The 25,958-nt window shown below is 40.6% G+C and overlaps 1 protein-coding gene across 4 annotated transcripts; it reads right to left on the bottom strand.

Moving 5' to 3' along the window:
- Positions 1-25,739, bottom strand: dctn1b (dynactin 1b). Of its 4 annotated transcripts, none has more exons than XM_083910055.1 (30): positions 25,669-25,739; positions 18,339-18,590; positions 17,082-17,160; positions 15,887-15,918; positions 10,481-10,501; positions 9,889-10,065; positions 9,507-9,530; positions 8,576-8,773; positions 8,093-8,297; positions 7,948-8,026; positions 7,553-7,712; positions 7,360-7,464; positions 6,980-7,171; positions 6,796-6,915; positions 6,324-6,476; positions 6,061-6,221; positions 5,601-5,769; positions 5,352-5,420; positions 5,011-5,223; positions 4,154-4,315; positions 3,779-3,910; positions 3,569-3,697; positions 3,300-3,442; positions 3,046-3,212; positions 2,772-2,786; positions 2,295-2,422; positions 1,955-2,141; positions 1,762-1,835; positions 1,588-1,677; positions 1-1,509 (listed from the first exon to the last, which is right to left on the bottom strand). In XM_083910055.1, exons 2-30 carry the CDS (start codon positions 18,564-18,566, stop codon positions 1,372-1,374), a joined length of 3,750 nt encoding a protein of 1,249 aa, XP_083766181.1. In that variant the 5' UTR covers positions 18,567-18,590; positions 25,669-25,739; the 3' UTR covers positions 1-1,371. The 4 variants fall into 4 exon arrangements, with proteins under 4 accessions (XP_083766181.1, XP_083766182.1, XP_083766183.1 ...); XM_083910056.1 differs by having other exon boundaries at positions 9,889-10,062; XM_083910057.1 differs by lacking the exon at positions 9,507-9,530.
- Between the last annotated feature and the right edge of the window lie 219 nt (positions 25,740-25,958).

The raw sequence follows: 25,958 nt of genomic DNA, 5'->3' as shown, positions 1-25,958 counted from the left end.
CACAAGCAGGAAGCCACAACACGGACAACAGGTTAGCTGCAGATTAAAAAACAAAACATCATGAAGACAGAAAACAAAGTCTGTATTTTCCCTCTGGAGCTACAGTTAGGTAAATGCACTCTGCCCTTTTATTAACAAACAAACATAAATATCATAAATAAACTCAAACAAACGCCATGAGGAGAAACACATTCTTTGGCAAAGATGTAGTTTTGCTTTAAATAAAGTTTGGTTGAAAACAGATGGAGTAATAAGTCATGTGACCATCGCTCTGTCACATGACAGGTTTAAGGTTCAAGGCTCGGACAAAGACTGTCATTCAAAGTACGCAGTCATAAATAGTAAATCATTTAAACCATATTTTACTGTTTCATCAGACTAAAGTGCATAAATCTGCAAAATAATTTCAGCTTTTTTTACACAGTAAAGTAAATTAATCTGCTTTAATCTGAACACACACAGTGGTTTGTAGCAACTTTGTCATCAGTGACACTTTTAGTTTCTTCTTTTCCCTTTAAAACAGCCAAGAGTTTAACACAGGACTATAGAGCACCATCTAGTGGTTCAAGCCTGAACTGCAGCTTCCACACCAGAGCCAGTGCTCAATCAAATATTCAACATCAAACAGAATAGTTTTCAGTGGATGTGGACATGCAGCAGAATTTCACACCTCAGTTATATGAACTTCATGATATACAAGTAAATAGAGTTAATCACATTTTCACACTCTTAAGAGGACTTTGCTTTAAAACCTTCTATAAAGTAAAATTCAACTTACTGCTATAAAGAATTTAGCTTCTAATTATTGTCGAAATTCGGTATCTCTCAGCAAAAGAATAAAACCAATAAAGTCACCATTAGTCATCAATATTTCTGGAACCATGATCGTCTGAAACCACAACAAACTTAGGTTTAATGCTGATGTCAGATTATCGAGTTCAGGGACCACGTGGTCTGTGACCACGACCACGTCTGTGCCTCCTCCCCCTCACAAAAAAATAATCTGCTGTGTTTGATTCCTTTGTTCCTGACATCTACGGTAAACTTTGTCACATCAAGAGCATAAGCAAGGATTAATCGATTATTAATCAATTACTAAATTATATCAGCAGCTATTTTGACATATTTGAAGTATTGTTCAAACGTTTAAATTTTAAGAGCTTGTTGCTTTGCTCCATAACAAAGGAATCTTTAAAAACAGCATCTACAGGTGCTGTTGTTTCTTTACAGTCAAACTTGCAAAACTGCACAAAAGATTGTGTAATCTGACCTCAGCATAAGACGTCAGGCAGTGTCCACGCTGCTGTGGCTCTCGATCTGATGATGAGGATGAAGATGATGTAGCAGCAGGGTAGAAATAGCAGTGAGGCTTTAGCTTCGCAGCAGACTGTGAACTCTGTGCAGCTGAGACTGAGACATGACGAGCCGGTGGACCTGCTCCTGACCACGGAGACACGGCACCATGACCCGACCCACCAGAACCGTGTCGCCCTGTTTCTCCTCCTTCACCTGAAAAACAGAGTTGTAAAGTTAAAGCTCAGTCGTACTAGTACGAGGTTAAGGTAAAGGTATACATTTCTACTGTACCTTAACAAACGACGTGGATGGAAACGTGGCAAAGTCGGACGAGACCCGAGCTCCAGGTTGTTGGTTGACGACGTGTTCGGCGACTTCGTCCTGACGGGAGAAAAGTTTCAGTTGAGGTGAGAACTTTGTTTGAAGTCATAAATCATTTTAAACTTGAGTTTCAGACACTTTTACCTTCAGTCTGTCTAGCGTGTCCCTAAGAGACTGTAATCTAGCAGTCTGTTCCAGGAGCTGAGCACTAGGTGTCACTGCAGGACAAAAGAATCGCCACAACATCCTCAGAACATTGAACAAGTGACAAATATATTACATGTTTAATGTAATGTATAAAATGATTAAGTATTTAAACGTGGTGTCTTGTTTGTACCTGGAGATTTGCCAGTGATGTCCACCACCTTCATGTTGGAGCTCATCTGCAGCAGAGTCTCCAGGAGCTGGTCAGTCTTGCGGTAGAGGGCGCTGGAGAGCACTTCAGGACGTCCTCCATCTCTGGAGGGAAGTTTGGTCACGTGGAGCGGAGGCAGAGCAGCGAGCTGAGCGCGCATCTTCTCAGCCTGTGAGGGACACAGTGTTAGAAGGGTTACAAGTTACACAGTGAATTACTTTGAAACAGACAAATGTCTGTTACCTCGAGGACCTACAACTTCATTCAGGACAAGTCAGAGACAGATGCATGACAGGCTTCTCAGGAAACAAGTGATTGTTACCTTCATCCTGTTGTTATCGTTCTTCAGGTGTTTGATGCAGAGTCTTTGAGCGTGGATTTGCTGAGTCAGCAGAGGAGAGTCGATCACCTGGACTCCTGAGGCTGAACTCACTCCAGACATCATGGCTGCTGTGGACGAGGACAGGTACAGGTATCAGACATCGTCTACATCCTTTTATGCTACTTTATAGAATGAGGTTACCTCCACTGCTAGAATAATCTGAACCATGAGATATTTGTGATTCGTACAAAGCAGAGATTAAAACCACACACTCACACACACATGCAGTGTTTTTTTTTACAAAAACCACAAACCATAATATTTTTGAATGATTTCTTTGTTGCATGGAGCAAAGAAACTGCAATGATTCACATTTAAGAAGCTGAGGAAATAACAAGTTCAAATGAACTTCTGTTGAATCATGCAGAATTAAAACCATGACAATGTCACATGCAGGACTGATGGACAGATGGATACCTTTTTGTTCCTCTGCTGAAGGTAAAGGGATTTAGAAAGAAAAGAAAAGATCATTAAAACCAGAATAAAAGAATCACAGATGAGTTGATTATTAAAACCCAAATGAATATTCTTATTGTTTATTTATAACTAGAATTGCATCAGTGCACACTGTGTTGACACTGATGTGAGAGCACGTGTTGTTCTTTACTCACTGGACCAAAGTGAGACATGACATTATGGTCTGTGTTGCTAGGTAACGACACAGTGACAGCAGAGTTTCCCCTCCACTCACCTCCTGTCATTCCTGTGACGATGGAGGCGATTCCTGATTGGCCGCTTCCTCTCAGTCCGTCCACCGTCATCTTTGATTGGCTGTTGATTCTCTGCTTTAGCTCCGCCTTCTCTGACTCCAGCTGGTCGATGTCGGCCTGCAGGGCGTCCATCGTCTCCTCAAACTCCCTGTGCAGGGAAAAACAGCAGAGTGAGACACCTCTGGACGTCACAGCAGCCTGAAAAAGAGCTGAAGAAGAGCGTGCTCCTTCTCACTTCTCTTTCTTCTTCAGCAGAGTCTGCGTTTCATCCAGTCGAGTCTGAATCTTCTCCACACGCTCGTCTGCGTCTTTGGACGAACTGTCCAGTTTCTTCTCCAGCAGACTGAGGCGGATGTTGGCCTCGCTAAGCTCCTCCCCCTGAACAATGCACGCACACACAAAAGCAGGTGTTTAAGATTATCGACAGGACAAACTGAAGACCATGACTGTGTCCAAACTAAGACATGAACATGAAGTTGGACTCCTGTGAGCGTGTGTATTGACCTTGATCTTGAGCGACTTCTTCAGCTCTTTGATGACCGTCTCTCTGTCCTCCAGCTTCAGACCCAGACCTTCAGCGTCTGTGATCTCTGCTCGCAGAGCAGCCGCTCGCATATCCACTGGTGGAGGATTCTGGGAAACGACAGAGAGAAATGTAAACGATCTGATCAACTGAGAACACACACACACGCACACAAAGACATCAATGGTTACCCTGCTCTGAGGCCTCTCAGAGTCGTACTCTCCCTCCTGCATGGCGGTGGCCATCTTGTTCATGGTTGCTATGACGATGCTACAGGACTGTCGCAGATACTCGTAGGGGTTGACTCCCTGAGATCCATAAATCTGAAATGACAAAGACATGAACCTAAGACTAAAACCTATAAATAATACTAATGTAATATATATGTATATATAATACTTTCTTACATCCCTGTTTGTTCACTTCTAGTTTTGTGACTGAACATTTGTGTTTTTTGTGTATTGATATTTCTTAATTTATTTGATTTGATCCTAATCCTGTTGTTGTAACCCAGTGTGGGATCAATAATCTATTCTAATCTAATCTAATCTCTCTGATGTACGCACCTGTTCTCCGGCCTTGAACGCCACATCCTCCAGTTTGACGGCTGTCAGTCCGTCCTGTTCAGCGAGAGGCGACATCATCTGAGCTCCTGCTGCAGCCACTTCCTGCAGCACAGCGACCACCCAGGTCAGGTGTTTCCTGCAGTCTGACAGTGTGTCCGACACCTGCACACAACACAACAAGAACACAACATTAACATTACAGCTCAGCATCTCAAGGGTACAATTATATTAAACATTTTCATTTTCAAAGTATTGTTGTCTGGGTTTTTTTCAACATTAAATCACCTGATTGTACAAACATATACATTTTCAGCTTTTTCACCGTTGAAATGTTTTTATATTCTTCTTTACTATAATTATATTTTGTTTGGAGGAAAACCACAGCCTGAAATCTCACAAATTACAAACAACTTTGTAATTTTTGTGTATAAGAACAACATCAGGTGGTTTATTACCTGAACCAAAGTCAATCTGACATCAAAGCTCATCTGAAACAGGGTGTCCGCGGGGTCTTAAAAAGTATTAAAAGTTGATAAATCAATTCTGGGAAAATCAAGGCCCTTTAAAGAGTTGACTGCAAAAAGTATGTATGAATGTATTTATTTTATTCCCGGCGTTTGTTTAATTTATTCTTTCCAGTTTATGAGCTTCTGTATAGTTGTGCTCTATAGATTTTTAGTTTAGTTAAATATGTGGTGCTGATTAAGGTCTTATAAAGTGTGCTGAAATTAACTTCAGGATTCCTTTATTTATCCTGGATGATGATCCAAAATCCCAAATGATCCAAACTGTCATGTGATCGAGTATAAATCAGGCTCGAGAACAAACCAGCTGCTAAGTTAAGGTGAGTTGGTTACCTGTTGGCCAAAGTTGAGCGCCGCTGGGATGCCAGGTGCATCTGTCCCTGGCATCCTCCTGCGGATCTTCTTACAGAACTGTCTGATGTCGCTGCAGGACGTCTCCAGGTCTTTGAGCAGCACGGCCAGGTCGGCCTTCTCCTGACCAGCGTGAAGGAACGAGCGCAGACGCCCGACCTCCACAGCCATGCAGTCCAAGGCACTCTGGGTAAACTGGGAATGGACAAGAGACATTCACAGTGTCCGTTTGTGACAAAAGAGTAACATGAACGCATACTTTATCCCGTCATAAGTGTTTCTACTCTTGATATTCACTCTGATGACTGATTATTGATACTCACTCTGATGTGATCAGCCAGCTGCATGGTGCAGTCCTCGTTCTGCTCTGTCAGGTGAATGCTGTACAGGTGCTGCAAAAATCGCAAAGCATCCATGATATTTTCATTATTTATATAGTGACAGTATTTATATAGTAACTTTTTACTATGACTTTTTTAATAATTACCAATGCTGTTTTCTGGTCAACACTGAACTGGTTTAGAATTGTGATTACATTAAGGTAAGATCAAATGGATGTCAGGTGTACGTACCTGATAGTATTTAATGGCTTTGGTGAGCGGCTCCACATTGACCGTCTCGTCCAGCTGATCTCTGTGCAGCAGATCGATGAGGAAATCCAGTGATCGTTCATGGACGCTCATCTCCGGGTACAGAGAGCCGATCTTCTTATAGACGTCCACGCTGCACTGAGCCAGAGCCCTGACACACACACACACACAGTGAGTGTATAAATACAGAAGATTCTCCATGACAAAGAATAAATGAAGTCAAGTGTGTTGAATAGATAACAGATTGTAGAGTAAAAAAAACAGGAATGTATGACTAACTTTTAACTTTAACTCGTAATGAGTTGTTTTTTTTATGAATTTGATCACACATTTATTCAGTAAAAGTCTAATTTTACATCAGCAAAAGCATCATTTGATGACTACATCGAGTAGAACATTGGAGAACATAGAGCAAACAAACATGAATGACAGATGAACGTACTGCTCATATTTGTGCAGCGTGGCCTGCAGCAAACTCAGAGAGTAAACCAAACCAGCAGCAAAGCTCAGCTGTTCACCCACGCCTCCTTTCAGTCCAGTTCGTTCCACACAGTTCTCGTTCAGGTCAAACTTCTCCTGCGCCTGTTTGCTGATCAGCTCTGCCTGAACACACAAACATTGTGGAAAAACCAAGCTTTAATAATCTAAGATTAGATTATTTTAGATGATTATTAATCTTGTTCTATATAATGGTCTGGTGCTTACCTTGCAGATGAGTCTGGGGATGAGCAGCAGCACCAGGATGCAGTCGTGATCTCCTCCGTGACGAAGGAAGGACTCGGGCATGAAGGAGGTCAGGAGAGAAACGTGTCTGTTGGCCTGATTCACCTCCATCTTCCTCAGCTCCATCTCAATGGCCTGGATGGAGAAACACTTTGTAACTTTGGCCTATACATTTCTGTCAGTGAGCTCTTAAAGAACTTTGTATTTGTTAAAAATAAAAAGAGTTTGCCTTGATACATGATGTACTGAAGGCATCATGAGCCAACAGCTACACCCAAACAAACCTGACGCATAAACCAACATCTGTCTCTAAGCCACAGGCGACCCCTAACCCCGTCACCATCAAGAAAGGACAAATCTGTTCACTACAGTATTTATAAAGTATCTATCTGTGTACTACAGTATTTATCTCTGTTCTAAAGTAAACAGTGAGATCAGGTCTGAGGTCACTGACCTTGGCGTAGGCCTTGGTCTCTGCGAACTTAATTTTGAAATCAAACATCTCAGCCGGCGGCTGCTGCTGCTGAAGCTCTGCTGAAGCTTCCTGCTGACTCGTCAGTTCTCTGTTCAGCTCCTGCACACAAAACACAGAGTAAATACGAGGATGATCATATATCAGTATGAATCAATGATTGTACCTGTAGGTGAGCGGTGAGCTCGCGGTACTTCTTGATGGTCTGCTGATAATCAGCCACAGTCTCCTGAGCGGCTTCCACTCGTTTCTCAGACTCTCGGACTTTGGATGCGCTCAGATCCAACATCTCCCTCAGCTCCAGCTCCGTCTCTCTGGCGTTTTCCTGCAGCTCATCGTTCATCTCATTGATGGCCTCCTGCACAGGGAACACACACGACCATTAATATTAACAGACAGAAGAACAGACAGACAGACGTTCAGAGATGATTAGTGTGAGGTGTTTTGCATCATGGAAAATGAAAATAGTAAATTCTTCTTAAAATATATACAGTATGTATATATATATATCTGCATCTGCTTATTTTGGTGACTCCTCTCACTCACCAGGTCCGTCACCGTCTCTCTCATCTCCCTGACTTTTTCCTCCAGGTCCAGGTTTCTCTCTGTCAGAGTCTCCACCATCTCCTCTGCCCCTAAGGCTGCGTCCACCTGAAACACCGAGTTCATCATCACACTGTCGATGTGCAGGTTCATTCATGTCCCTGAAAAGCTGCAGCCGGTGTAGTTAAACACTGACCTGTTCTTTCAGCTCGTCGATGGTCTTCTCTGCTGCTGACATCTCCTCCTGCAGCTTCTCCTTGTGACTCCTCAAAGAGTCCAGCTCCACGTTCTTCTTCTCCATCTGCTTCTGTAACTTCACGTGTTCCTGCTTCTCTGACGCTGACAAATCTCTCATCCTGAAGTCAACAAACAACACCCCATTAACCCTCGTCATTAAAGTACCCACATACTCCTTTTTTCTACTTTTAATGGCCTAATTAAAAAAAAAAAGAAATAAGAAAAACAATACAAGGATGAACATGAAGTGTAAAGTACAAACTTTACCCTGGGTTATTGCTGCAGAATAAACAGAATAAACACACTGTAATGTTTGTGAGTGAATGTGAGCACACTGGTGAAGAATAAACGTACCTGACCAGAGCTTCTTTCAGTCTGCTGTTCTGCTCCTCCAGCTGTTTCACGTGATAACTGGACGCAGCTCCATCTGAACCTGAGGCAGACAAACATCAACATTATCTCTGTCTACTTTCTCTCAGCAGAAGAAGTCAGGCTTTACCTTTCTCCTCGATCTCATGCTTGAGGATCTCCAGGTCCATGGTGAGCTCGTCAACTTTCTCCTTCATGGAGTCCACCTCCAGCTGCAGAGACTCCGCTCTCTCCTCGGCCATCTCCTTGTCAAGCGTGGCCATCTCGATGGCGTCCGCAGTGTCCGACATCTCCTCCATGTAGTGCTCCTTCGCCTCCAGAGCTTCTTTAGCCTCCTATGCACACACGCACGCAATCAATGATTTTGTGGTGTAAAGACAAAATGAAATGCATTAATAACAATATCATTAACTTACAAAATATGTTTATCTATTTATGTGAAAGTGACTTCATAATTGAAAGGTATGGATATTTATTGTGCTATTCTCTGTACTATTCTTTGGGTGGATTTGTCCGTTTACATGTTTCATCTTGACCGTCACTCATTTCTTTTTGCAACCACATCCAATCATCATCATCATCATCATCCTGTCATCAGTTCATTAGTGCTTACCCTCTTGGCCTCTTTGAGCTGTTTCTGCAGCTCTGCCTGCTGCTCCTGCATCTTGTTCTTCCACTCCTGCAGCTGCTCCAGCTGGATCTTGTGCTTCTCCAGCTCCTTCAGCTTGGCTTTGTCCTCCGTGCGTTTCATCTTCAGCGTCTCCAGCTTCTCCTCCAGGTCCTTCACCTGAGCACGCAGAGACTCCTCCTCCTGTGTGTGAGGGTGAAATCGAAATGAGATTCTGCTCCTTCACTTATGTTGATGCTCCTTAAAATCATCTCAGTGTCAGATCATTGTCACTTTCATGTTTTCATAATTTCACTCTTCATGCAGAGAAGAAAACATCGGTGCAGACACACACAAAAAAATGGACGACAACCTTTAAGAATGACTTCAATGGCTCTTCATGAATTCAAGTTGGCAATTACTTGACTCACATTTGACCAATTCATGTATTTTTTACAAGTTTGCCAATCATCTCCTTTTTATCAGTGTGAGGAGGACACAGGCACTTACACACACACTAACCCTCACAACTGAGTGCCTAACAACAATAACAAGAACCCAAACCTAACCCTTTAAGAACATGAGGAGCAGACAAAATGTCCTCCGTCTCCTAAAATGTCCTCACTCCCTTAGTTTTCTGTATTTTTTGGTCCTAAAAAAAGAGACCCATATAAGAACACACACAGGTTTGTGCAGCTCTTCTCCTTAGGACTGCAATAATGAATCCGTTATTAATGGATTACTAAAGTAATTATTAAAAAAAGAGAATTAAACCAGGTTCAGTGTTTACAGAGAGAGAGTGAGGAGCAGGAGATAAAGTAACTTAATATAATATAATCACATCTTTTTAATGCAGTGTGAGTTTCACACCTTTCACAGTTTGTTCAGATGTTAGTGAGAGAAACAACACTCTCCACATCAAACCGCATGACTGCACCTGTGTTTCCATGGTGACGTCCTCCTGTGGGCGGGTCACATGTGAACCACAAAGATCGATTTATAACACATTTCTATCCTTGATCATTATTAGCAAAGAGCTAATGTGTACTACTGTAAAATCTAAACCACATAATATCTCTGTGGTTTCTGATGAAGCAATTAATTTGATTGTAATTTGATTGAATTAAATGTGACAGCTGGTATATAGCATATATTTGAGTTGGATGACGTCCACACAAACTGACAGCTGAGTGAATAAATATAGATTTAAATCACATGTGCTGCTGTGGTTCAACAGTCTGATGATCATTTGAATGAATCCATGACATTCACAGCTAAACATGAGCTGTGTGCAGCTGCAGAGTGAACAGACTTCTGACCTTGCTGGGGAGCGGGGCTGCAGGTTTTCCAGGGGAGGGGAGGGTGGGGATGACCGGAGCAGCCAGCGGGGTCTGGGCCGGGGTACTGGGCTCACTGCTGCTCATCTCTCCAGCTGAGGCCGAGGCCGAGCCGGACGCAGCTCCCTTCACACCGGAGCCTGCAGGACGACTGGGCTGCTGAGAGGAAACAAGGACAAGGAGATCAAAAGGAGAATAAAAACTTATGACCAGGGCAAAAATGGTTGCGGATGACGATGATGAAGATGTGTGGATTCACCTGAAACCATTGTGACTGTGAGCAGAATAAAGGCATGATAAAAACAAACCAACATGATTTTACACGATTGAATCTCTATGTTTATGTTTAACGCTGACGTTTTCTTTGGGTTCATTCAATCTTCAGTGTTCGGACTTCACTTGAAAGATAATAAATAACCAACATTCATTTTCACTTGTGAATTGATCCATAGAAACAGTTTCCAGTGACTATTAAATGAGTAAATAAATATAAATAAGTATTTATAGCTGATCTTTTATGGAACTCCATTATAACCAGCAGCTGAAACTGTCACGCCCTGAGGTCTGAGCTCACCTTGGGCCTTCTGGCCGTGGTCTTTGGAGGAAGAGGAGAAACAGCAGAGGAGAGGAAGCAGGAAAAGGTCAGAAGAGAAGGAGAGGAGGGAAGGAAACAAACAGGCAGGGTTAGTGATTCCAGACAAAGTTGATAATAAACAGGAAATGACAGAATGGGTTGATGAAAGTGAAGCCATTGACTTTAAAGCTTGTCCACGTCGGCCTCCAGGGCCTCATTCCCTCCTCCCATGTGACCACAACCCTCACAGACAACATGGACACAGTGACTGGTGCCGCTGTCGTCACCTCAATCAGTGCTTTGTGTCACTGGAGACTCATTTGTTGAGTTGTGTTGTGTTGTCTCTGGTTGTTCTGTGGCTCTTTTCATGTTATCATTTATACTTCATATAATATAATAATACATTTTATCATTATAACTGCTTGTTTGGTCCATAAATTGTCAATGTTGACAAAATGTTGATGAGTTCACCAAACCAACAGTTGTAGTTAATAATGTCACATAGTTGTGAGGCACTGCCATCACTTGTTCATGATTGGATTAGAGTTCAACTGAAATGAGATCAAACATCATCTGACAGCTCCTCTCTTTATCCACAGTAACTCAACTCGCATCAGCTCAGGGTGAAATGATCTCATGACACCACAAATGAGGTCAAATAAAAGATGTAAAGGTCAGGAAATTTAAATATACTGCAGATATGAAATAACTGAAGGCTTTTGGGGATTAAATTTAAATGAACGGGGGGAGGGGTTTAAAATGATTAAAGCCAAGCAGCAGGATCATTCCTGCTTCCACACTAGGAATCCAATAAATATCAGTGGAGGAAGCCAAAACACAACATGAGGAATAACTGAAACTTCACAGCATGACCTTCACAACAGTAGCAGCATCATCATGAGCAGCAGCTGCTGCTCTGCCAATAAGTCAAATGGAAAATGAAAACAGCAACATCAACAGCAACACCCCAACATATAAGGACGATCGCGGAGTTGTACCTTCCGGGGAGCAGGAGTCTGTCTCATCATATTTGCAAGAGGAGAAAGACACAAACACAGTGGCTGAGAAACACACACAGACCCAGAAACACACAGACACACAGGTGATAAAACAAGAACAAGATCCTCAGCGAAGACGACTAAAGCAGATCATGCAGCCGCTGAGGCAGAGAAGCTGCAGTGGTGCAAATGGCCGCTGTTATTTCCTCCCCCAGGCTCGCTCTCTCTCGTCCTTTCCTCCTGATATTGTCCTCCTTTCTCAGCTCACTTTCCCGAGCCTTCCGTCCGTCACTGCCTCCCCTTTTTATCCTTTTCTGCTCTGATCACAGCGCCGACATTGTTCCTGCTGAGCCCCCGACCTGCTTCTGTTCAGAGGAGACGTCTCTCCTCCTTTAACCTCCCTCACCCCACCCACATCTATTTACTGTGGCTTGTCAGCACAGACACTTCCCTGCTCCTACATTACATCACTGTGTGTCCTCTCTCTCTCTCCTCCTCTCTCTCAGTCTCTCTCTCTCTCCCACCCATCTGTCTGTGAAAGACATGGGGATGACTGAGAGAAAGAGAGAGAGAGAGAGAGAGAGAGAGAGAGAGAGAGAGAGAGAGAGAGAAAGGGGGGGGGGGGGGCTGTAAACAGAGGTGAGAGGGAGAAAATGATGCAAGCCTCTCTCGTCTCCTAGCAACGCTCACCACAGACGATGGCGTCCATGGTTTTTATGATAATGAGGCAGAGAAAAATCTGGTGTGGATTTAAATGAGGTTATTCTTTGTTGATATCATTCATTCTGTGATCGATCACTTCCTGTGATTATCTGTGATATATTAAAAGCTTACAAAACAATGGTTTTATCAATGATTGCATTTATTGAAAAAAATAATAATTTCTAACTCCAGTGACTGTCTTATTTGTGATGCATCCATCACAAAAAGTTGGCAGCAACAGCAACAATAAGTCAGGGGAGCGCATTTGTGTTTGCAGAAGTGATCATTTATGTGGTTTCTTGAACACATTTTGAAACCGTTCCTCTAAGCTCAACACGCTGTAGAGCCCATATAAGTGATACCATTTACCAGGGTATTTGAATGCAGAGGTTGGCAAATGACACAACTACTGAACTACTTTATCATCTTTGTTACTCTCATTGGGATAATGATTTACAACACTGACATCATTGGAACTCTGTTTAACTGAATGTTATAAATCAAGAGAGAAGTGGAATTCAATGTATACTTACTTGTGATTTGGCCTCAATCACAAAAGCAGAAAACTACGTCCAATTATATATACTATACTTATATAGCATGCACACAGAGATAGTCATATATAAGTAAAATGCTAGTTTATTTAGATAACTAAAATAATGTTCAGGGCATGTATTATTTTAAGGGTCATTTTAGTTTTAGTTCCAGCCATTTTCAAAGAATCTAGAGGCTCAAAAACACATTTGCAAAGTATTAGTTTCTTTTGTGAAAAGAGACCAAACGAATACTATTTAAAAAATAAGTCTTTAAAAAATCTTAAGGGAAGTTAGAGAGTTGTTTTGCTGTAATAAAGGGATTAAATGAGTTAGTGTACGTTCCTAAATGTCCAGGAACCTTTGAGCAGCTTTCAAAGCATCTTCTTCAGCTCCATTCATCTCAGCAAAGAGACGGATGGAAGACGATTTTGCTTAGAAAAACCAAAATACATTTACATAACAGTCATGAAAATGAGCACAATGAAACTTTGTAAGGTACATTTTCACTGAGAAAATGATCATCTAAAAATATGACAGCGCTGCAGAGATGGCGGCTGCTAAAAACTCTTTATGTGTATCCATTTCACAGCAGCAGAGGGAAATCTGTCCTGTTCAAATATTCATCCATTCTCTCTCTCTCTCTCTCGCACACTAATGTCTAATGGGTGAGAGAGAGAAGCAGACAGAGAGGATGATGGGAAGGGTGGAGTTGTATCAGTTTTCTGCTTTTACAGCAGACACTGGGGGATCATCGCTGCTTCTGCAGCTGAACAAAAGCAGATCGAGTAACTGTCCATGAAGCATCAACGCAGCAACAAAGCCGAGGAATCACTGTGACTTCAACATGCACAGAACAGACAGACAAAAACGACGTGAGCGACACAGCTGAACTGGAGCAAACAGCACAAAGAGCTTGGCCAGTGTCAGAGATCAGGTGGGCGTGGCACTGACATTGTCTTATAATTGGCCTGATCGTGAGTGTCCTCTGATTTTAGGATGATTTGAACAGATTATCTAGCCAGATTATCCTGTCGTGTGAGGGATTAACAGATGTGATTCTAACATCATCAGACACATCAGAGTCAGGGTCAGGGTAAACATGTTGAATGAACAAAACCTCACAATAACCAATGAGTGCGAGTTGACCGGGAAACATGCTGTGTACTTTTGTTTAATAGTTGATTTCTTCTTCTCAGTCATGACCTCATCCACACACACACACAAACAGCTATGAACTGACAAGTCTGCCTCCACATCTGTTTATATTCTGAAGTCACATTAAATCACGTGAAATCGATTGATTCAACACCAAGTCTGTGGTCCTGCGTCTCGACTGGATCGTCTAATTCGGGATTCAAAAAAATTGACGATCTCGGATGAAGCAGGCATTAAAGATAAAAACCAAGGATGGAGGTGAGGAGAGCTGCAAGGAATCATGGGTAAATAAAACCAGGGGATGAGGCCATGTTCTCATGCAGCACAGGGGGCCTTTCAGGGCCATTGTTACCACACCAGTCATGGATTATGACATTACCACTGTGACCATGGTTACTATAACATTACCACTGTACCGAGGTTAGAGAAACATGCAGCACCTTTTTGGGTTTCACTCCTCGCTGCGTGATACAAGGAAACAAGGGAAGGAAACAGAGTAGGAAAGGAGGGTGATGGTTAAAGGTTAAAGGTTCAGTTTGTCAGTGACAGGGTGAGGAGGTGATCGCTGCTCTCTGCTGATGCTCTGATGAACTGATGAGCTCACACCAACACAAGTCACTGTCAAATGTTTAAAAAATCTGAATCAGAATAATTAAGAAACCATTAATGAGGTAATTTTCTTTGAAAGATAAAAACTAAGACCTCAGGTGATCAGGAATATTGATCTAAATACATGTTGACGAGGGATGAACGTGTGATCCTTCACTCCTTCACAACAGTCATGTTGTGAGCTGTTTATTCCTTTTATTCTGTTTGTGATATAAAAGTATGCTACGTTGCCATCTCTAATATTAAATGATCCTATAACAAGCTTGTTTTTTCATTATTATCTGACATATTTTTAGTCCCGCTGCATTATATACACATTCCTTAATTTTAGTTCCTTCACATAAATAAAAACCAGAAGCTTTTATAAAATACTATACATTTATTCTGTAGAATAACTCATTTTGTGATGGTGATGAAGTGATTTAGAGGTCACATTTTCTACTATTTCTTTGGAAAAATGTTCTGGGTCACCTGACATCTCAATGTGACTCATCCATGATGATGAGGTTTTTAAAAATGGATTAACAGAAACTTAGGGTTTGTTGTGTCCCACTCTTTCACCTCCGACCTTTTACTCTTTTTTTTACTCTAACAAATAACAGAAATATGAATATGAATGAATATGAATAAACAAATCCCTGAACTATGACGTCAAACTCATGAAAAACATGTGACAGAGATTGTTCTCATCTATGTGCCATGTTTAAATCTTTAGCATGATTTATGTTAAATGAACAAATGTATGCACATAATCACAATGTGTTTCTACATCCTGAATGAATTAATGAATGCATGAATGAATGAATGAGAGTGTTATTTAAAAGTGAAGCTCTGCAGCTACAAAACCAGGTCACATGGTCCTAACTTTACTTTATGATCTCAGTGGAATTTCCTCATCTTAATGATTCAATAATTAGGCAACATAATGACATAATGCACTTTTATGCAGCTGTAAGTAAACACTGCCCCCTGCTGGTCAGATTAAGCTGAACATTTAGATACTTGGCTCAAGGGTTATATTAACATATCTAAAATATTATAATAATAATAATAATCTGACACACCAATATTTAAATTCAGATTGATTTACTTAATCTGGATTGTATGCACTTCAAAAATGTCAGTTTGGAATTTGAATTTAAACACGATATTCATCCAGAAAATATGATATTATTTAAAAAAAATATACCATAAGGTTACTGAGCATCTTCACACACACGCACGCATGCACACACACACACACACACGCACACACAAACACTTTCTACTGACAGGACAGGTGTGTGTGTGTGTGTGTGTGTGTGTGTGTGGGGGTGTGGGGGTGTGTGGGGGTGTGTGTGTGTGTATGTGTGTGTGTGTGTGTGTGGGGGTGTGTGTGTGGGGGTGTGTGTGTGTCTCTGACTCACCAGTTTGGTGGACTTGGGCGTTTCCAGGATCTCTGAGGAGATAAAGAAACAAATGATCACATCATCATCATAATCAGTATTTATTATGACTTACTTCCAACATACAAGTCCCACAGCTCCAGGTGCAAACAATGCAAAATCATGATTTATTGCCTTACATATATATATATATATATATGTATATGTATGTATATGTGCTGCATCTACTGCGACAGTGATGATGACAGTGATCCTCAGACGAGGATTTCCGTAGTGTTTGACTTTTCTAAGTTGCTGTGGAAATGAGCAGCATCAAGTGTTAACATAATAAAAATCTATTTTTTCATTCATATATCTGTCACATTAACCTGAAACACCTCGTTGCCAGGTTACATCTAAATTAGCCCCCCCCCCCCCTCCCCCTCCGTCTCTCTTTAGCTGCCCAAAAAAGCAGCCATTTCAACTCCTCTCTGCATCAGGAAGTTACAAACTCAACATTGCACCCCCGTATTTGATGAAGTGGCAATGAAGCGTCACCATGGAAACAGACTACAGCTCAATCCCTGTGAGCAGATGTGGAAGAAAAAATAATAACAATCTCACATTAAAAATCATCAACTTCATTGATGGTACCTTTATATCAGTCTTCACATGAGTCAGGTTTCTAAATATGTATTTCATATAGATGCATTGAATCATCCGAATTATTTTCATTTCTACGTCTGTGTGGACTGAGAACCTCAGAAACAAGTTTAAAGTCCATCACAATACTGTGTGTCGTGTCCAAACATCTCCTGTTTACAGTGAAGTTTAGTTTGACATTTACAATATCAGCTGCTGCCACACACACACACACACACACACACACACACACACACACACACACACACACACACACACACACACACACACACACACACACACACACACACACACACACACACACACACACACACACACACACACACACACACACACACACACACACACACACACACACACACACGGCTCCTTTCACATAAAGATTATATCTTGGTTTTCACTACATGAGTTGATTCTTCATTAATATTGTGCTATTGATGACACTAATAGGTGTCTGTCTTCTTCATGTACAGCACACACAACCATCTGTTTTTAAATGTCTCAGTATGAACACCTGCTGAATCATGGTTAAGGACAAGTGCAGAAGATCATCTGAGATGAAAAGTGTCTTCACCTCGTTTGGGAACTTTGCCGGTGCCAGGCTCCGGCGTCTCTGGCGACGTGGTCTCTGCTCCGTCGTCAACCAGCTGGATCTAACACAGAAGACGGACAGTGAGAGACATTTTAGTCACAGTCCTTTACTGACAGAAGTTAAATAACATTCTGTTCAGTGCTTTTTAAAATGGTATGATGTGAAAGATTTAATAGTTCAGAGATTTCTCACATGACATCATATTTACTGCCATTGTTCTAAAAGCAGTCCTTAAAGGGGAAATAAGTAGTTTATAGTGCCATCTAGAGGAGAGGCTGAAATTTACAACAAAGACCTGCTGCTCTGCTCACCCCCTCCCTTCCCTGAGCGCTACGGTATCCGCAGCTGGTCAAATGTCGTCCTCGTTGTCTTTCTCCGTGTCAGCAGATGAGGTTCGTGAGGTGAGGGAGAGGGCGAGCTACCGCGGCCGTAGCAGACGAAGCGGAGAGAGAGGAGGCGGGACTTCCGCTACAAGTAAAGAGACGCTTGTTTTGTTCTCTCGCGTTTGTCCTTACAGGCTCCGGTAGAAACATGGCGTCTCGCTGCTAACAGTGGCTATGCAACCGCGGCCCGCGGTCATGTTATTTTACATGACTTTTTGAAACACTACGAAAATGAAACAAAAAATATTATACAGCGACTAGACAATGCAGGAGCACATAATATGTATAAAAAAGTGGATTTTGGGTTATATAAACCCATAAATACTACATATTGTACCTTTAAGTATGACTGCTTGTTTAACATGATGCATGATCTGAACATAAAAACTTAATGATTACTCTTCTTGAAAGGTTTTGTTGTTGGTGCAGGCAAAAGAGTTTAAAAATATGAACCACATATTCTTAATGCAAAATGACATAAACTTAGTATAAAAACACAAAAAAACTAAAAATATACATTTCTTTGTGTAAAAAAGCATCATTAAAATGGTGTTTTCTGCCCCTAAATAAAATCACTTTGGAACACTGTTTGATCGTTGTTTAGTGGGAGAAAAATAAAGTTGTTTTTCATCCAAACACCAAGCAGCCTGAGGCAACTGAAGATGCAGGAGAGGGAAATATCAACCCCCACACAAGCCACTGCGTCAAATCAAATCTCTTATCCTTTCATAGAATAAGATGAACAATGATAGAGAAAAGCAGGTAGAGGAGAAGTGGCACAGTATCACAGTATCATCATACGCACAGATCTTATTGAACATAAGATCTGTGCCTGTAGTTTTTGACATTTATTTACCTGTGACTGTCTCACAAAGATCCCATGACTGTCCTCACAGGTGAAGTAGCGCTTGCCCTGCACCGTGCCGTCGTTCTTGCCTTTGGCCTCGTCCAGAATGACTCCCACCCATTTCCCCGAGGCGAAGAGTGTGTTGCCGATGTACGCCACCGTTCCACGCTGCCCCTTCCCGATCACCTCCACCAGGGAGCCCACTTTGACGGGACGCCCGCCGCCGTCCGAGCTCATCCTGCTGCTGCCACTGCTCGTTGTCTGAGTGGGGACAAACACCAGAGTCAAAGCGGACATCACTGCTCAATCTAACACTGTATTATTATTATTTATATATGACTTGTAACCACATGGAAACCTAACCTAACCCTAAATCCAGCCAGCTTTAGGCACATGCTCCACATTTTCTACATTACAATTAGCAAATTACATCCCCAACCTTCAATGCTAATTTAGTAATTTTTATGGCTCAAAGCTGGACTAAATGTTAAAAGTGAAACTGCAATTGTAATATACAGAAAAATTGAAATGAATGAAGGTATTTTACCCAACGTGTTAAGCAGGAATTCTAGTGAAACACAATCTAAAAGATTTCAAAAGAAAAAGAGTTCAGAATCAAACTACAGTGCCATAGAATATGCTTGTATAGGATGATGTGAGTGCACAGTGGTGTTGGAGTCATTCAGACTCACTGAGCTGTGGAAAAGCAAAGCCTCGTCCTCTCTAAATGTCAACGCATGCTTAAACATTTCTCTCAAGACTCCATGACAACAATCACCGGAGACATAACAACCCATTTGTGAATTACACAGCAAAACCTCTCCACGGGAGCAAGTTGACTTGAGCTGCGTCAGTTTGTGATTAAATCGTCCTCAGTAACCCAATTTACAGTGTGATGTCCTGAGAGTGAGGGTGACTCAGCAGAACAGCACATTTAATTTCTCTGTCACAGAATACCGTCTTCTTTCAGCTCACTGTAAAAAGTACACGCTCCATGTGCTTCATTATATCATATATATATATATATATATATTCTCATTATATCAGTGGAAAGTCAAGTCTAAAAATAAAGCTACCTCTCTTGTTTGAAAAAAATTGGAATGCTTATGAATCCATGGTTTGAGGGAAATATTCACATATAAGCTCAAAGATGATGTCACTTTTTATCAGGCATTTTAAAAAAGTTAAACAATGGTCCCAGAACTGAAAGAAAGGAAAAAACTATCATCCTATATAGTTATTGACAACATAAAGCCTAGATATCCTTCTATATTTTATTTTATTGTAATAAAAAGATTCATCTGTTCATTATTTTCTCGATTATTCAATTTCTTTTGACCAAAAATGTCAGAAAATGTTGAAAAATGTTTCTTTTCCAGGATTTCTTGTTACAGGAAGAAAATATTCACATTTATATAGATGAATACTTCACTCAAACTGATGAGTTCATCATCAAACTAGATGGCGATGATTTGTTGCAGCCATAGGTAAACATTATGTTGACACCAACATCAATAATGTATTTCCATTTGCCATCATTTAAACATTTGCAGATGACATCAGTGTTAAGATATTCATCTGTTACACAACACCCAGCTCTCACCATGGCTTAGAATCTAATTAACCCAGCGTATTATTTATAAGCAACAAGAGACATAGTTACCACAATAGTTACCAAAGGTTTCATCAAAATCAAATCATTTATTCATGATAATATAATTATATTGTCATCTTTGTTAGGTTAATGTTGAGCCACTGTCAGTGATCTTAAATTTAAACACATAAATAAATGTGACCTTGCTAACTATCAGTATTAAAGCAGTCACTGCTATGACCTGTTCACAATGATGAATTATTTAGTGCCACGCTACTCTTATCACACAACCATACAAGCTCTCACATTAACTTCAACAAGTTTAAAAAGACAAAGATAAAGTCTCCTTTGCTGCATTACAACAATCACTATGCTGGTAAAACTTGGCTACGTTTTCCTAAAAATACATTCATTTTATTTAACCAGGAAAAAAAAAAAATGTGTTATGCACTTGCTTATTCATATTATTAGCTTCACCAAGGACGACATATGTTTCACCTTCTGTTAGACTCCCTGTCTGTGTTCTAGTTTTTATTGGATCAATCTGAATATTTTGTTCCCATTAAGGGCATTCAGATACATAATTATATGATCATTATATCTCAGCAGATCAGGTCATGCTTATGTCAGATGGTAATAGCTGTAAGCAAGTAAAGTTCTATACAGATCCAGTAAATCTAAACGTACAAATGTCAGGTGCATGTGAAACAGTCTACAATGGAAGGACTATTTACAGTATTTACAGGAAGTGGGTTTGTGTGATCTGAAGGAAAGAAGAAGCCTGATGTCATCCTTCCAATGACAGGGAATCTGCCTGACTCAGAGACACATGACAAACAGGAAGTCCGAGTGTCCCGTATCGGCTGATAACAAAAATCATCTCATGAACCCAACAATCACCTGCCCGTCTCAAAATCACATCTTTACATTACAGGGTGACGGCGTGAAGTCATGAAGCCCAACGTCACAGCACAGTGCCGAACAAAGAGAGAGAAACACAGCGATGATGTGGATGAGAAGCCCCTGCTTCTCTTCACAGCAGCAGACATGGTGACGGAGGAGATGACAGAGTGAAACTAATTGAAGAGACGACGACAAAAACAACGGTAAACCAGACTAACTTTAGCATCACAATCTGGTTCATTCATTCACCTCACCAGTGTTTATCAACACCCTGTGCACACTCACCCGTGTGTATGTGCTCCTGCGAGTGTGAGACATGTTCTGCTGGTCACCGAACCCCACAACCTTGTGATGGTGTTATTGGAAAGAAGCAGACCGAGGGGGTCAAGCAAAGGAGTGGAGGGGGTTTGGTGATGCTGCTGGAGCGTCTCCCTGTTCCCCTCTGTTTCTCCCCAACAATCACACCATCCCTCTCCTTATCCTTACAGAGGAGGCTGAGGGCATTCAAAACTCTCTGTTCTCCTCTGCGCTTCTCAAAAAGAGCCTTTTGCTCAGTGTGGAAGTTTCTGATGGACGGACACAGCGATCCGCCCCTCCGATGAAAGGACCAAAGGCAAACAGTGGATAAAAGGAGAGGGAAAACATCCAGGTTTGCTATGAGTGCATCAGCAGAGTCGTAGCACTGCGCTGCTGCGCTGCTGTCTGCTCTGCTCCTGCAGGAGGGAGGGTGGTCTAGGCCCAGACAGAGGTGCTGGGTCCTAAAGCCTGCAACATATAAACCTGACAGGCACATTCAGGTTGTCCCAAGAATGACATGACGCAGAGTTTTAAGAAAATAACTCATATTTCAGTAACAATATAAATCACATACGGCTGAGAAATAGAGTCAAAAATGTTATCACCATATTAAAGTCTCAATATCAGTCAGAGTTTTAAAATGATCTGTGGTCACTTGAGAAACATTTAATAGCAACCATGTGTAGTTCAAGTTTGCACACTTCAAAACATGAACCTTCTATTTACTGAAGATTATATTGCCATGCTTGTTTTCTTTTTTTTTTTTAATATTAATTATTGCAACAACAACAAAAGATCAGTTGAGTCAGTTTTCTTCCCATATATCCCATATATATACGTATATATATATATATATATATATATATATATATATATATATATATATATATATATATATATATATATATATGAGAGAGAGAAAAACACAACAGGAAATCCTTTTTTCCCAACAGGAATAGGAGAACCAGTCAAACTATGCCGTTTCATTGTGCTGGAACACAAAGGTCCAGGTGATGCTGTGCAGACTGCACTGTCTACAGCTGTGGTGAGGATTATTCTCTTTTATCAGTTAACTGCATGGCTGGGGCTTTTTTGTAAAGTCATCTCTTTGCAAAAGAAGCACAAAAAGGCTGCAGTGTTTCTGAGTAAAAGCGTTAAAAAAAGTGAGAGGAGAACAAAACATACTTTCAGGGAAATAATCATCCATCTCTCATCAAGATTTACAAAAGCCAGTCTCAACCAAAACAAAAGCCCAACATTATCCCACATATGCTTATATACATTATATTATTGGAGGCTGTGTATTAGTGTGTATATTTTTCCTTTTTTTTTTTTTTTAATCGGCAGCAGCCAATTATAATTAATTAACCTAGTGAATATCACTTACCTCATGAATGCTGTTCTTGGAGCACAAAAATAAAAAAGTCTCAATATTTAACTTGCATATAATTCAATAACAATATAATTCTTGATATAGTCATTTTCTTCTTTCTTAAATCATTGCGATGTTTACGCACTGTACAAACACACGTTCAGTTCAATATTTACGGTGTTATACATTTGAAACAGGGTGGGGCCTTATTTGCCACATACATATACAGTTAGGTCCATAAATATTTGGAAATCGACACAGTTCTCTTTATTTTGGCTCTATACACCACTACAATGGATTTGAAATGAAACGAACAAGATGTGCTCTAACTGCAGACTTTCAGCTTTAATTTGAGTATTGGTATTTACATCCAAATCAAGTGAACGGTGTAGGAATTAGAACACTTTCTATATGGGCCTCCCAATTTTTAGGGGACCAAAAGTAATTGGACAAACTAAACAATCATAAATCAAACTTTCATTGTTTAATACTTGGTTGCAAATCCTTTGCAGTCAATTCCAGCCTGAAGTCTGGAAGGCATAGACATCACCAGACACTGGGTTCCATCCCTGGTGATGCTCTGTCAGGCCTCTACTGACACGGTCTTCAGTTCCTGCTTGTTCATGGGGCATTTTCCCTTCAGTTTGGTCTCCAGCAAGTGAAATGCATGCTCAATCAGATTTAGGTCAGGGGATTGACTGATAACATTCCATATTTGCCTTAAAAAAACTCTTTGGTTGCTTTTGCAGTTTGCTTTGGGTCATTGTCCAATGTCCATCTGCACTGTGAAGCTTCGTCCACTGAGTTCTGAAGCATTTGGCTGAATATGAGCAGATAATATTGCTGGAAACACTTCAGAATTCATCCTGCTGCTTTTGTCAGCAGTTACATCATCATTAAACACAAGGGAACCAGTTCCATTAGCAGCCATACATGCCCACACCATGACAATACCACCACCATGCTTCACTGATGAGGTGGTATGTTGTGGATCATGAGCAGTTCCTTTCCTTCTTCACACTCTTCTCTTCCCATCACTGTGGTACAAGTTGATCTTGGTCTCATCTGTCCAGAGGATGTTCTTCCAGAATTATAAGGGCTTTTTTAGGTGTTGTTTGGCAAATTCTAATCTCGTCTTTCTGTTTTTGAGGCTCACTAATGTTTACATCTTGTGGTGAACCCACTGTATTCACTCTGGTGAAGTCTTCTTTTGATTGTTGACTTTGAAACACATACACCGACCTCCTGGAGAGTGTTTTTGATCTGGCCAACTGTTGTGAAGGGCTTTTTCTTCACCAGGGAAAGAATTCTTCTGTCGTCCACCACAGTGGTTTTCTGTGGTCTTCCAGGTCCTTTGGTGTTGCTGAGCTCACCGGTGCATTCTTTCTTTTTAAGAATGTTCCAAACAGTTGATTTGGACACACCTAATGTTTTTGCTATTTCTCTGATGGGTTTGTTTTGATTTTTCAGCCTAATGATGGCTTCTTCACTGACAGTGACAGCTCCTTGGATCTCATATATAAAGTTAACAGCAACAGATTCCAAATGCAAATGTCACTCCTGGAATCAACTCCAGAACTTTTAACTGTGTCATTGAAGATTAAATAATGAGGGAATAGCCCACAACTGTCCATGAAATAGCTTTTCAGTCAATTGTCCCATTACTTTTGGTACCCTAAAAAGTGGGAGGCACATATAGAAAGTGTTCTAATTCCTACACCGTTCACTTGATTCCGATGTAAATGCCCTCAAATTAAAGCTGAACGTGTGCAGTTAAAGCACATCTTGTTCGTTTCATTTCAAATCCATTGTAGTGGTGTATAGAGCCAAAATAAAGATAACCATGTCGATATCCAAATATTTATGGACCTAACTGTCGATACCACTTGAATATGAACTACTACACAAAGCCTCTGAGAAAGTTCATAGAAAAATAAAGCTGATTGGATAATAAAAATAATGATCTATAATAATTTAGATGTATTTATATTTGAAAAATCAGGATTAAATTGGAGCCCGAGCTAACTTCACACATACTAACAATATTAAGGCCGAGTCTCATCATCACCACGACAACTGCTAAAAAAGTTGTAGAAAACAGAATCTATATCCACTATTGTTCAATTACTACGAGTATTTTATTATTATTATTATTAGTAGTAGTAGTAGTAGTAGTAGTAATTAATACAAGTTCCCTGATTTTTTAGCTTCTTACATGTGAATATTTAATTAACATATAAAACAAAGAAATCACTAACATTGGTACATTTTCTGATCATTTCAACATTTTAAGGACCAAACAACTCAATGGATTAATTAAGAAATTAGTCGACTAATTGTTTATTTGATAAAATTATATTTTTTTACAAATGGATTTTTTCTCCAGTCTGCATCAGATTAGCTTTTACAAAACACGCTATTACTGTCAATTAAAAACAGCCGTGGCTCCAATGGGAGTGTAATTAATAATCAACACCGTGTCATTTGGTGCCATCTAGAGACGACTGCTCACACACCGACCACAATACCGTTATTATTTACCGTCATTTAACATCCTAACGATATGGCTGTACAGTAATAATATCGTACTATCCTGATATTTTCAGCCAATTCATGACTGTAGTGAATCAAAATAAATCACAGCATGGGTGTGGCTCCATGCCCTGTCACGCCTGTCATCACATTCTCTCCAACAAATGAAGCAACTTAAAATAAAGATGAGGAACAAAAGCAAAAGTGAACATATGTATCAGAGATTGGCACATTTAAAGGACACGAAACATCAATCTAAGTAATTATTATTAATATTTTTAATTAATTAGGAGAGGACCACGGGGACACGGTGGATTTTTGAGATGCAACCAACCCTCATTAAACATTTACATCGTTGTTTCCTCCACAATAATTGTTTCACAAATAGAAATAAAATACAAAAATAAAATTACATTCAAACATTTAAAAGCATCACTTTGGACGCTGCATGGTGCTTGCTGAGGCTGCGCGTGAGACACTCCCCGAACACCTGCTAGCAACGGTAGCCGTTAGCATCGTAAAAACAACCGTTATGGAGTTATATTTAAAACGACAAGCTCATATATCACCACAACAGACGCGTGTCCGTGTTTAGACGCTGTTTTCAACAGTGTCAAGCACAAACAATAGTTTAATCTTACCGTTTATGGGATACAATCCGGCAAACAGCGGCTCAGCTTCGTTCCCGACCACAGGCGGCGACATCCACCCACCGGACCGGACGCAACGGGCTGAGGTGTCCGAGCTGCTGCCTGAGTGAGTCGGCCACACAGCCGCTCAGAGCCCGCTGGATCATGGCATTAGCACACATTTATATTACTACTAATAATTATAATATACTATTATATTCACCAGTGAGCAGACTGTCAATTTAACATTCTGTTCAAGATATATTTTTTATTTTAAAAGGTCAATGAAACATGTGAAATTA

Source organism: Microchirus variegatus (genome assembly GCF_963457635.1).
Source record: "Microchirus variegatus genome assembly, chromosome: 2".
In the NCBI taxonomy this organism is placed as follows: domain Eukaryota; kingdom Metazoa; phylum Chordata; class Actinopteri; order Pleuronectiformes; family Soleidae; genus Microchirus; species Microchirus variegatus.
This window is presented reverse-complemented; position numbering and strand designations above follow the sequence as displayed.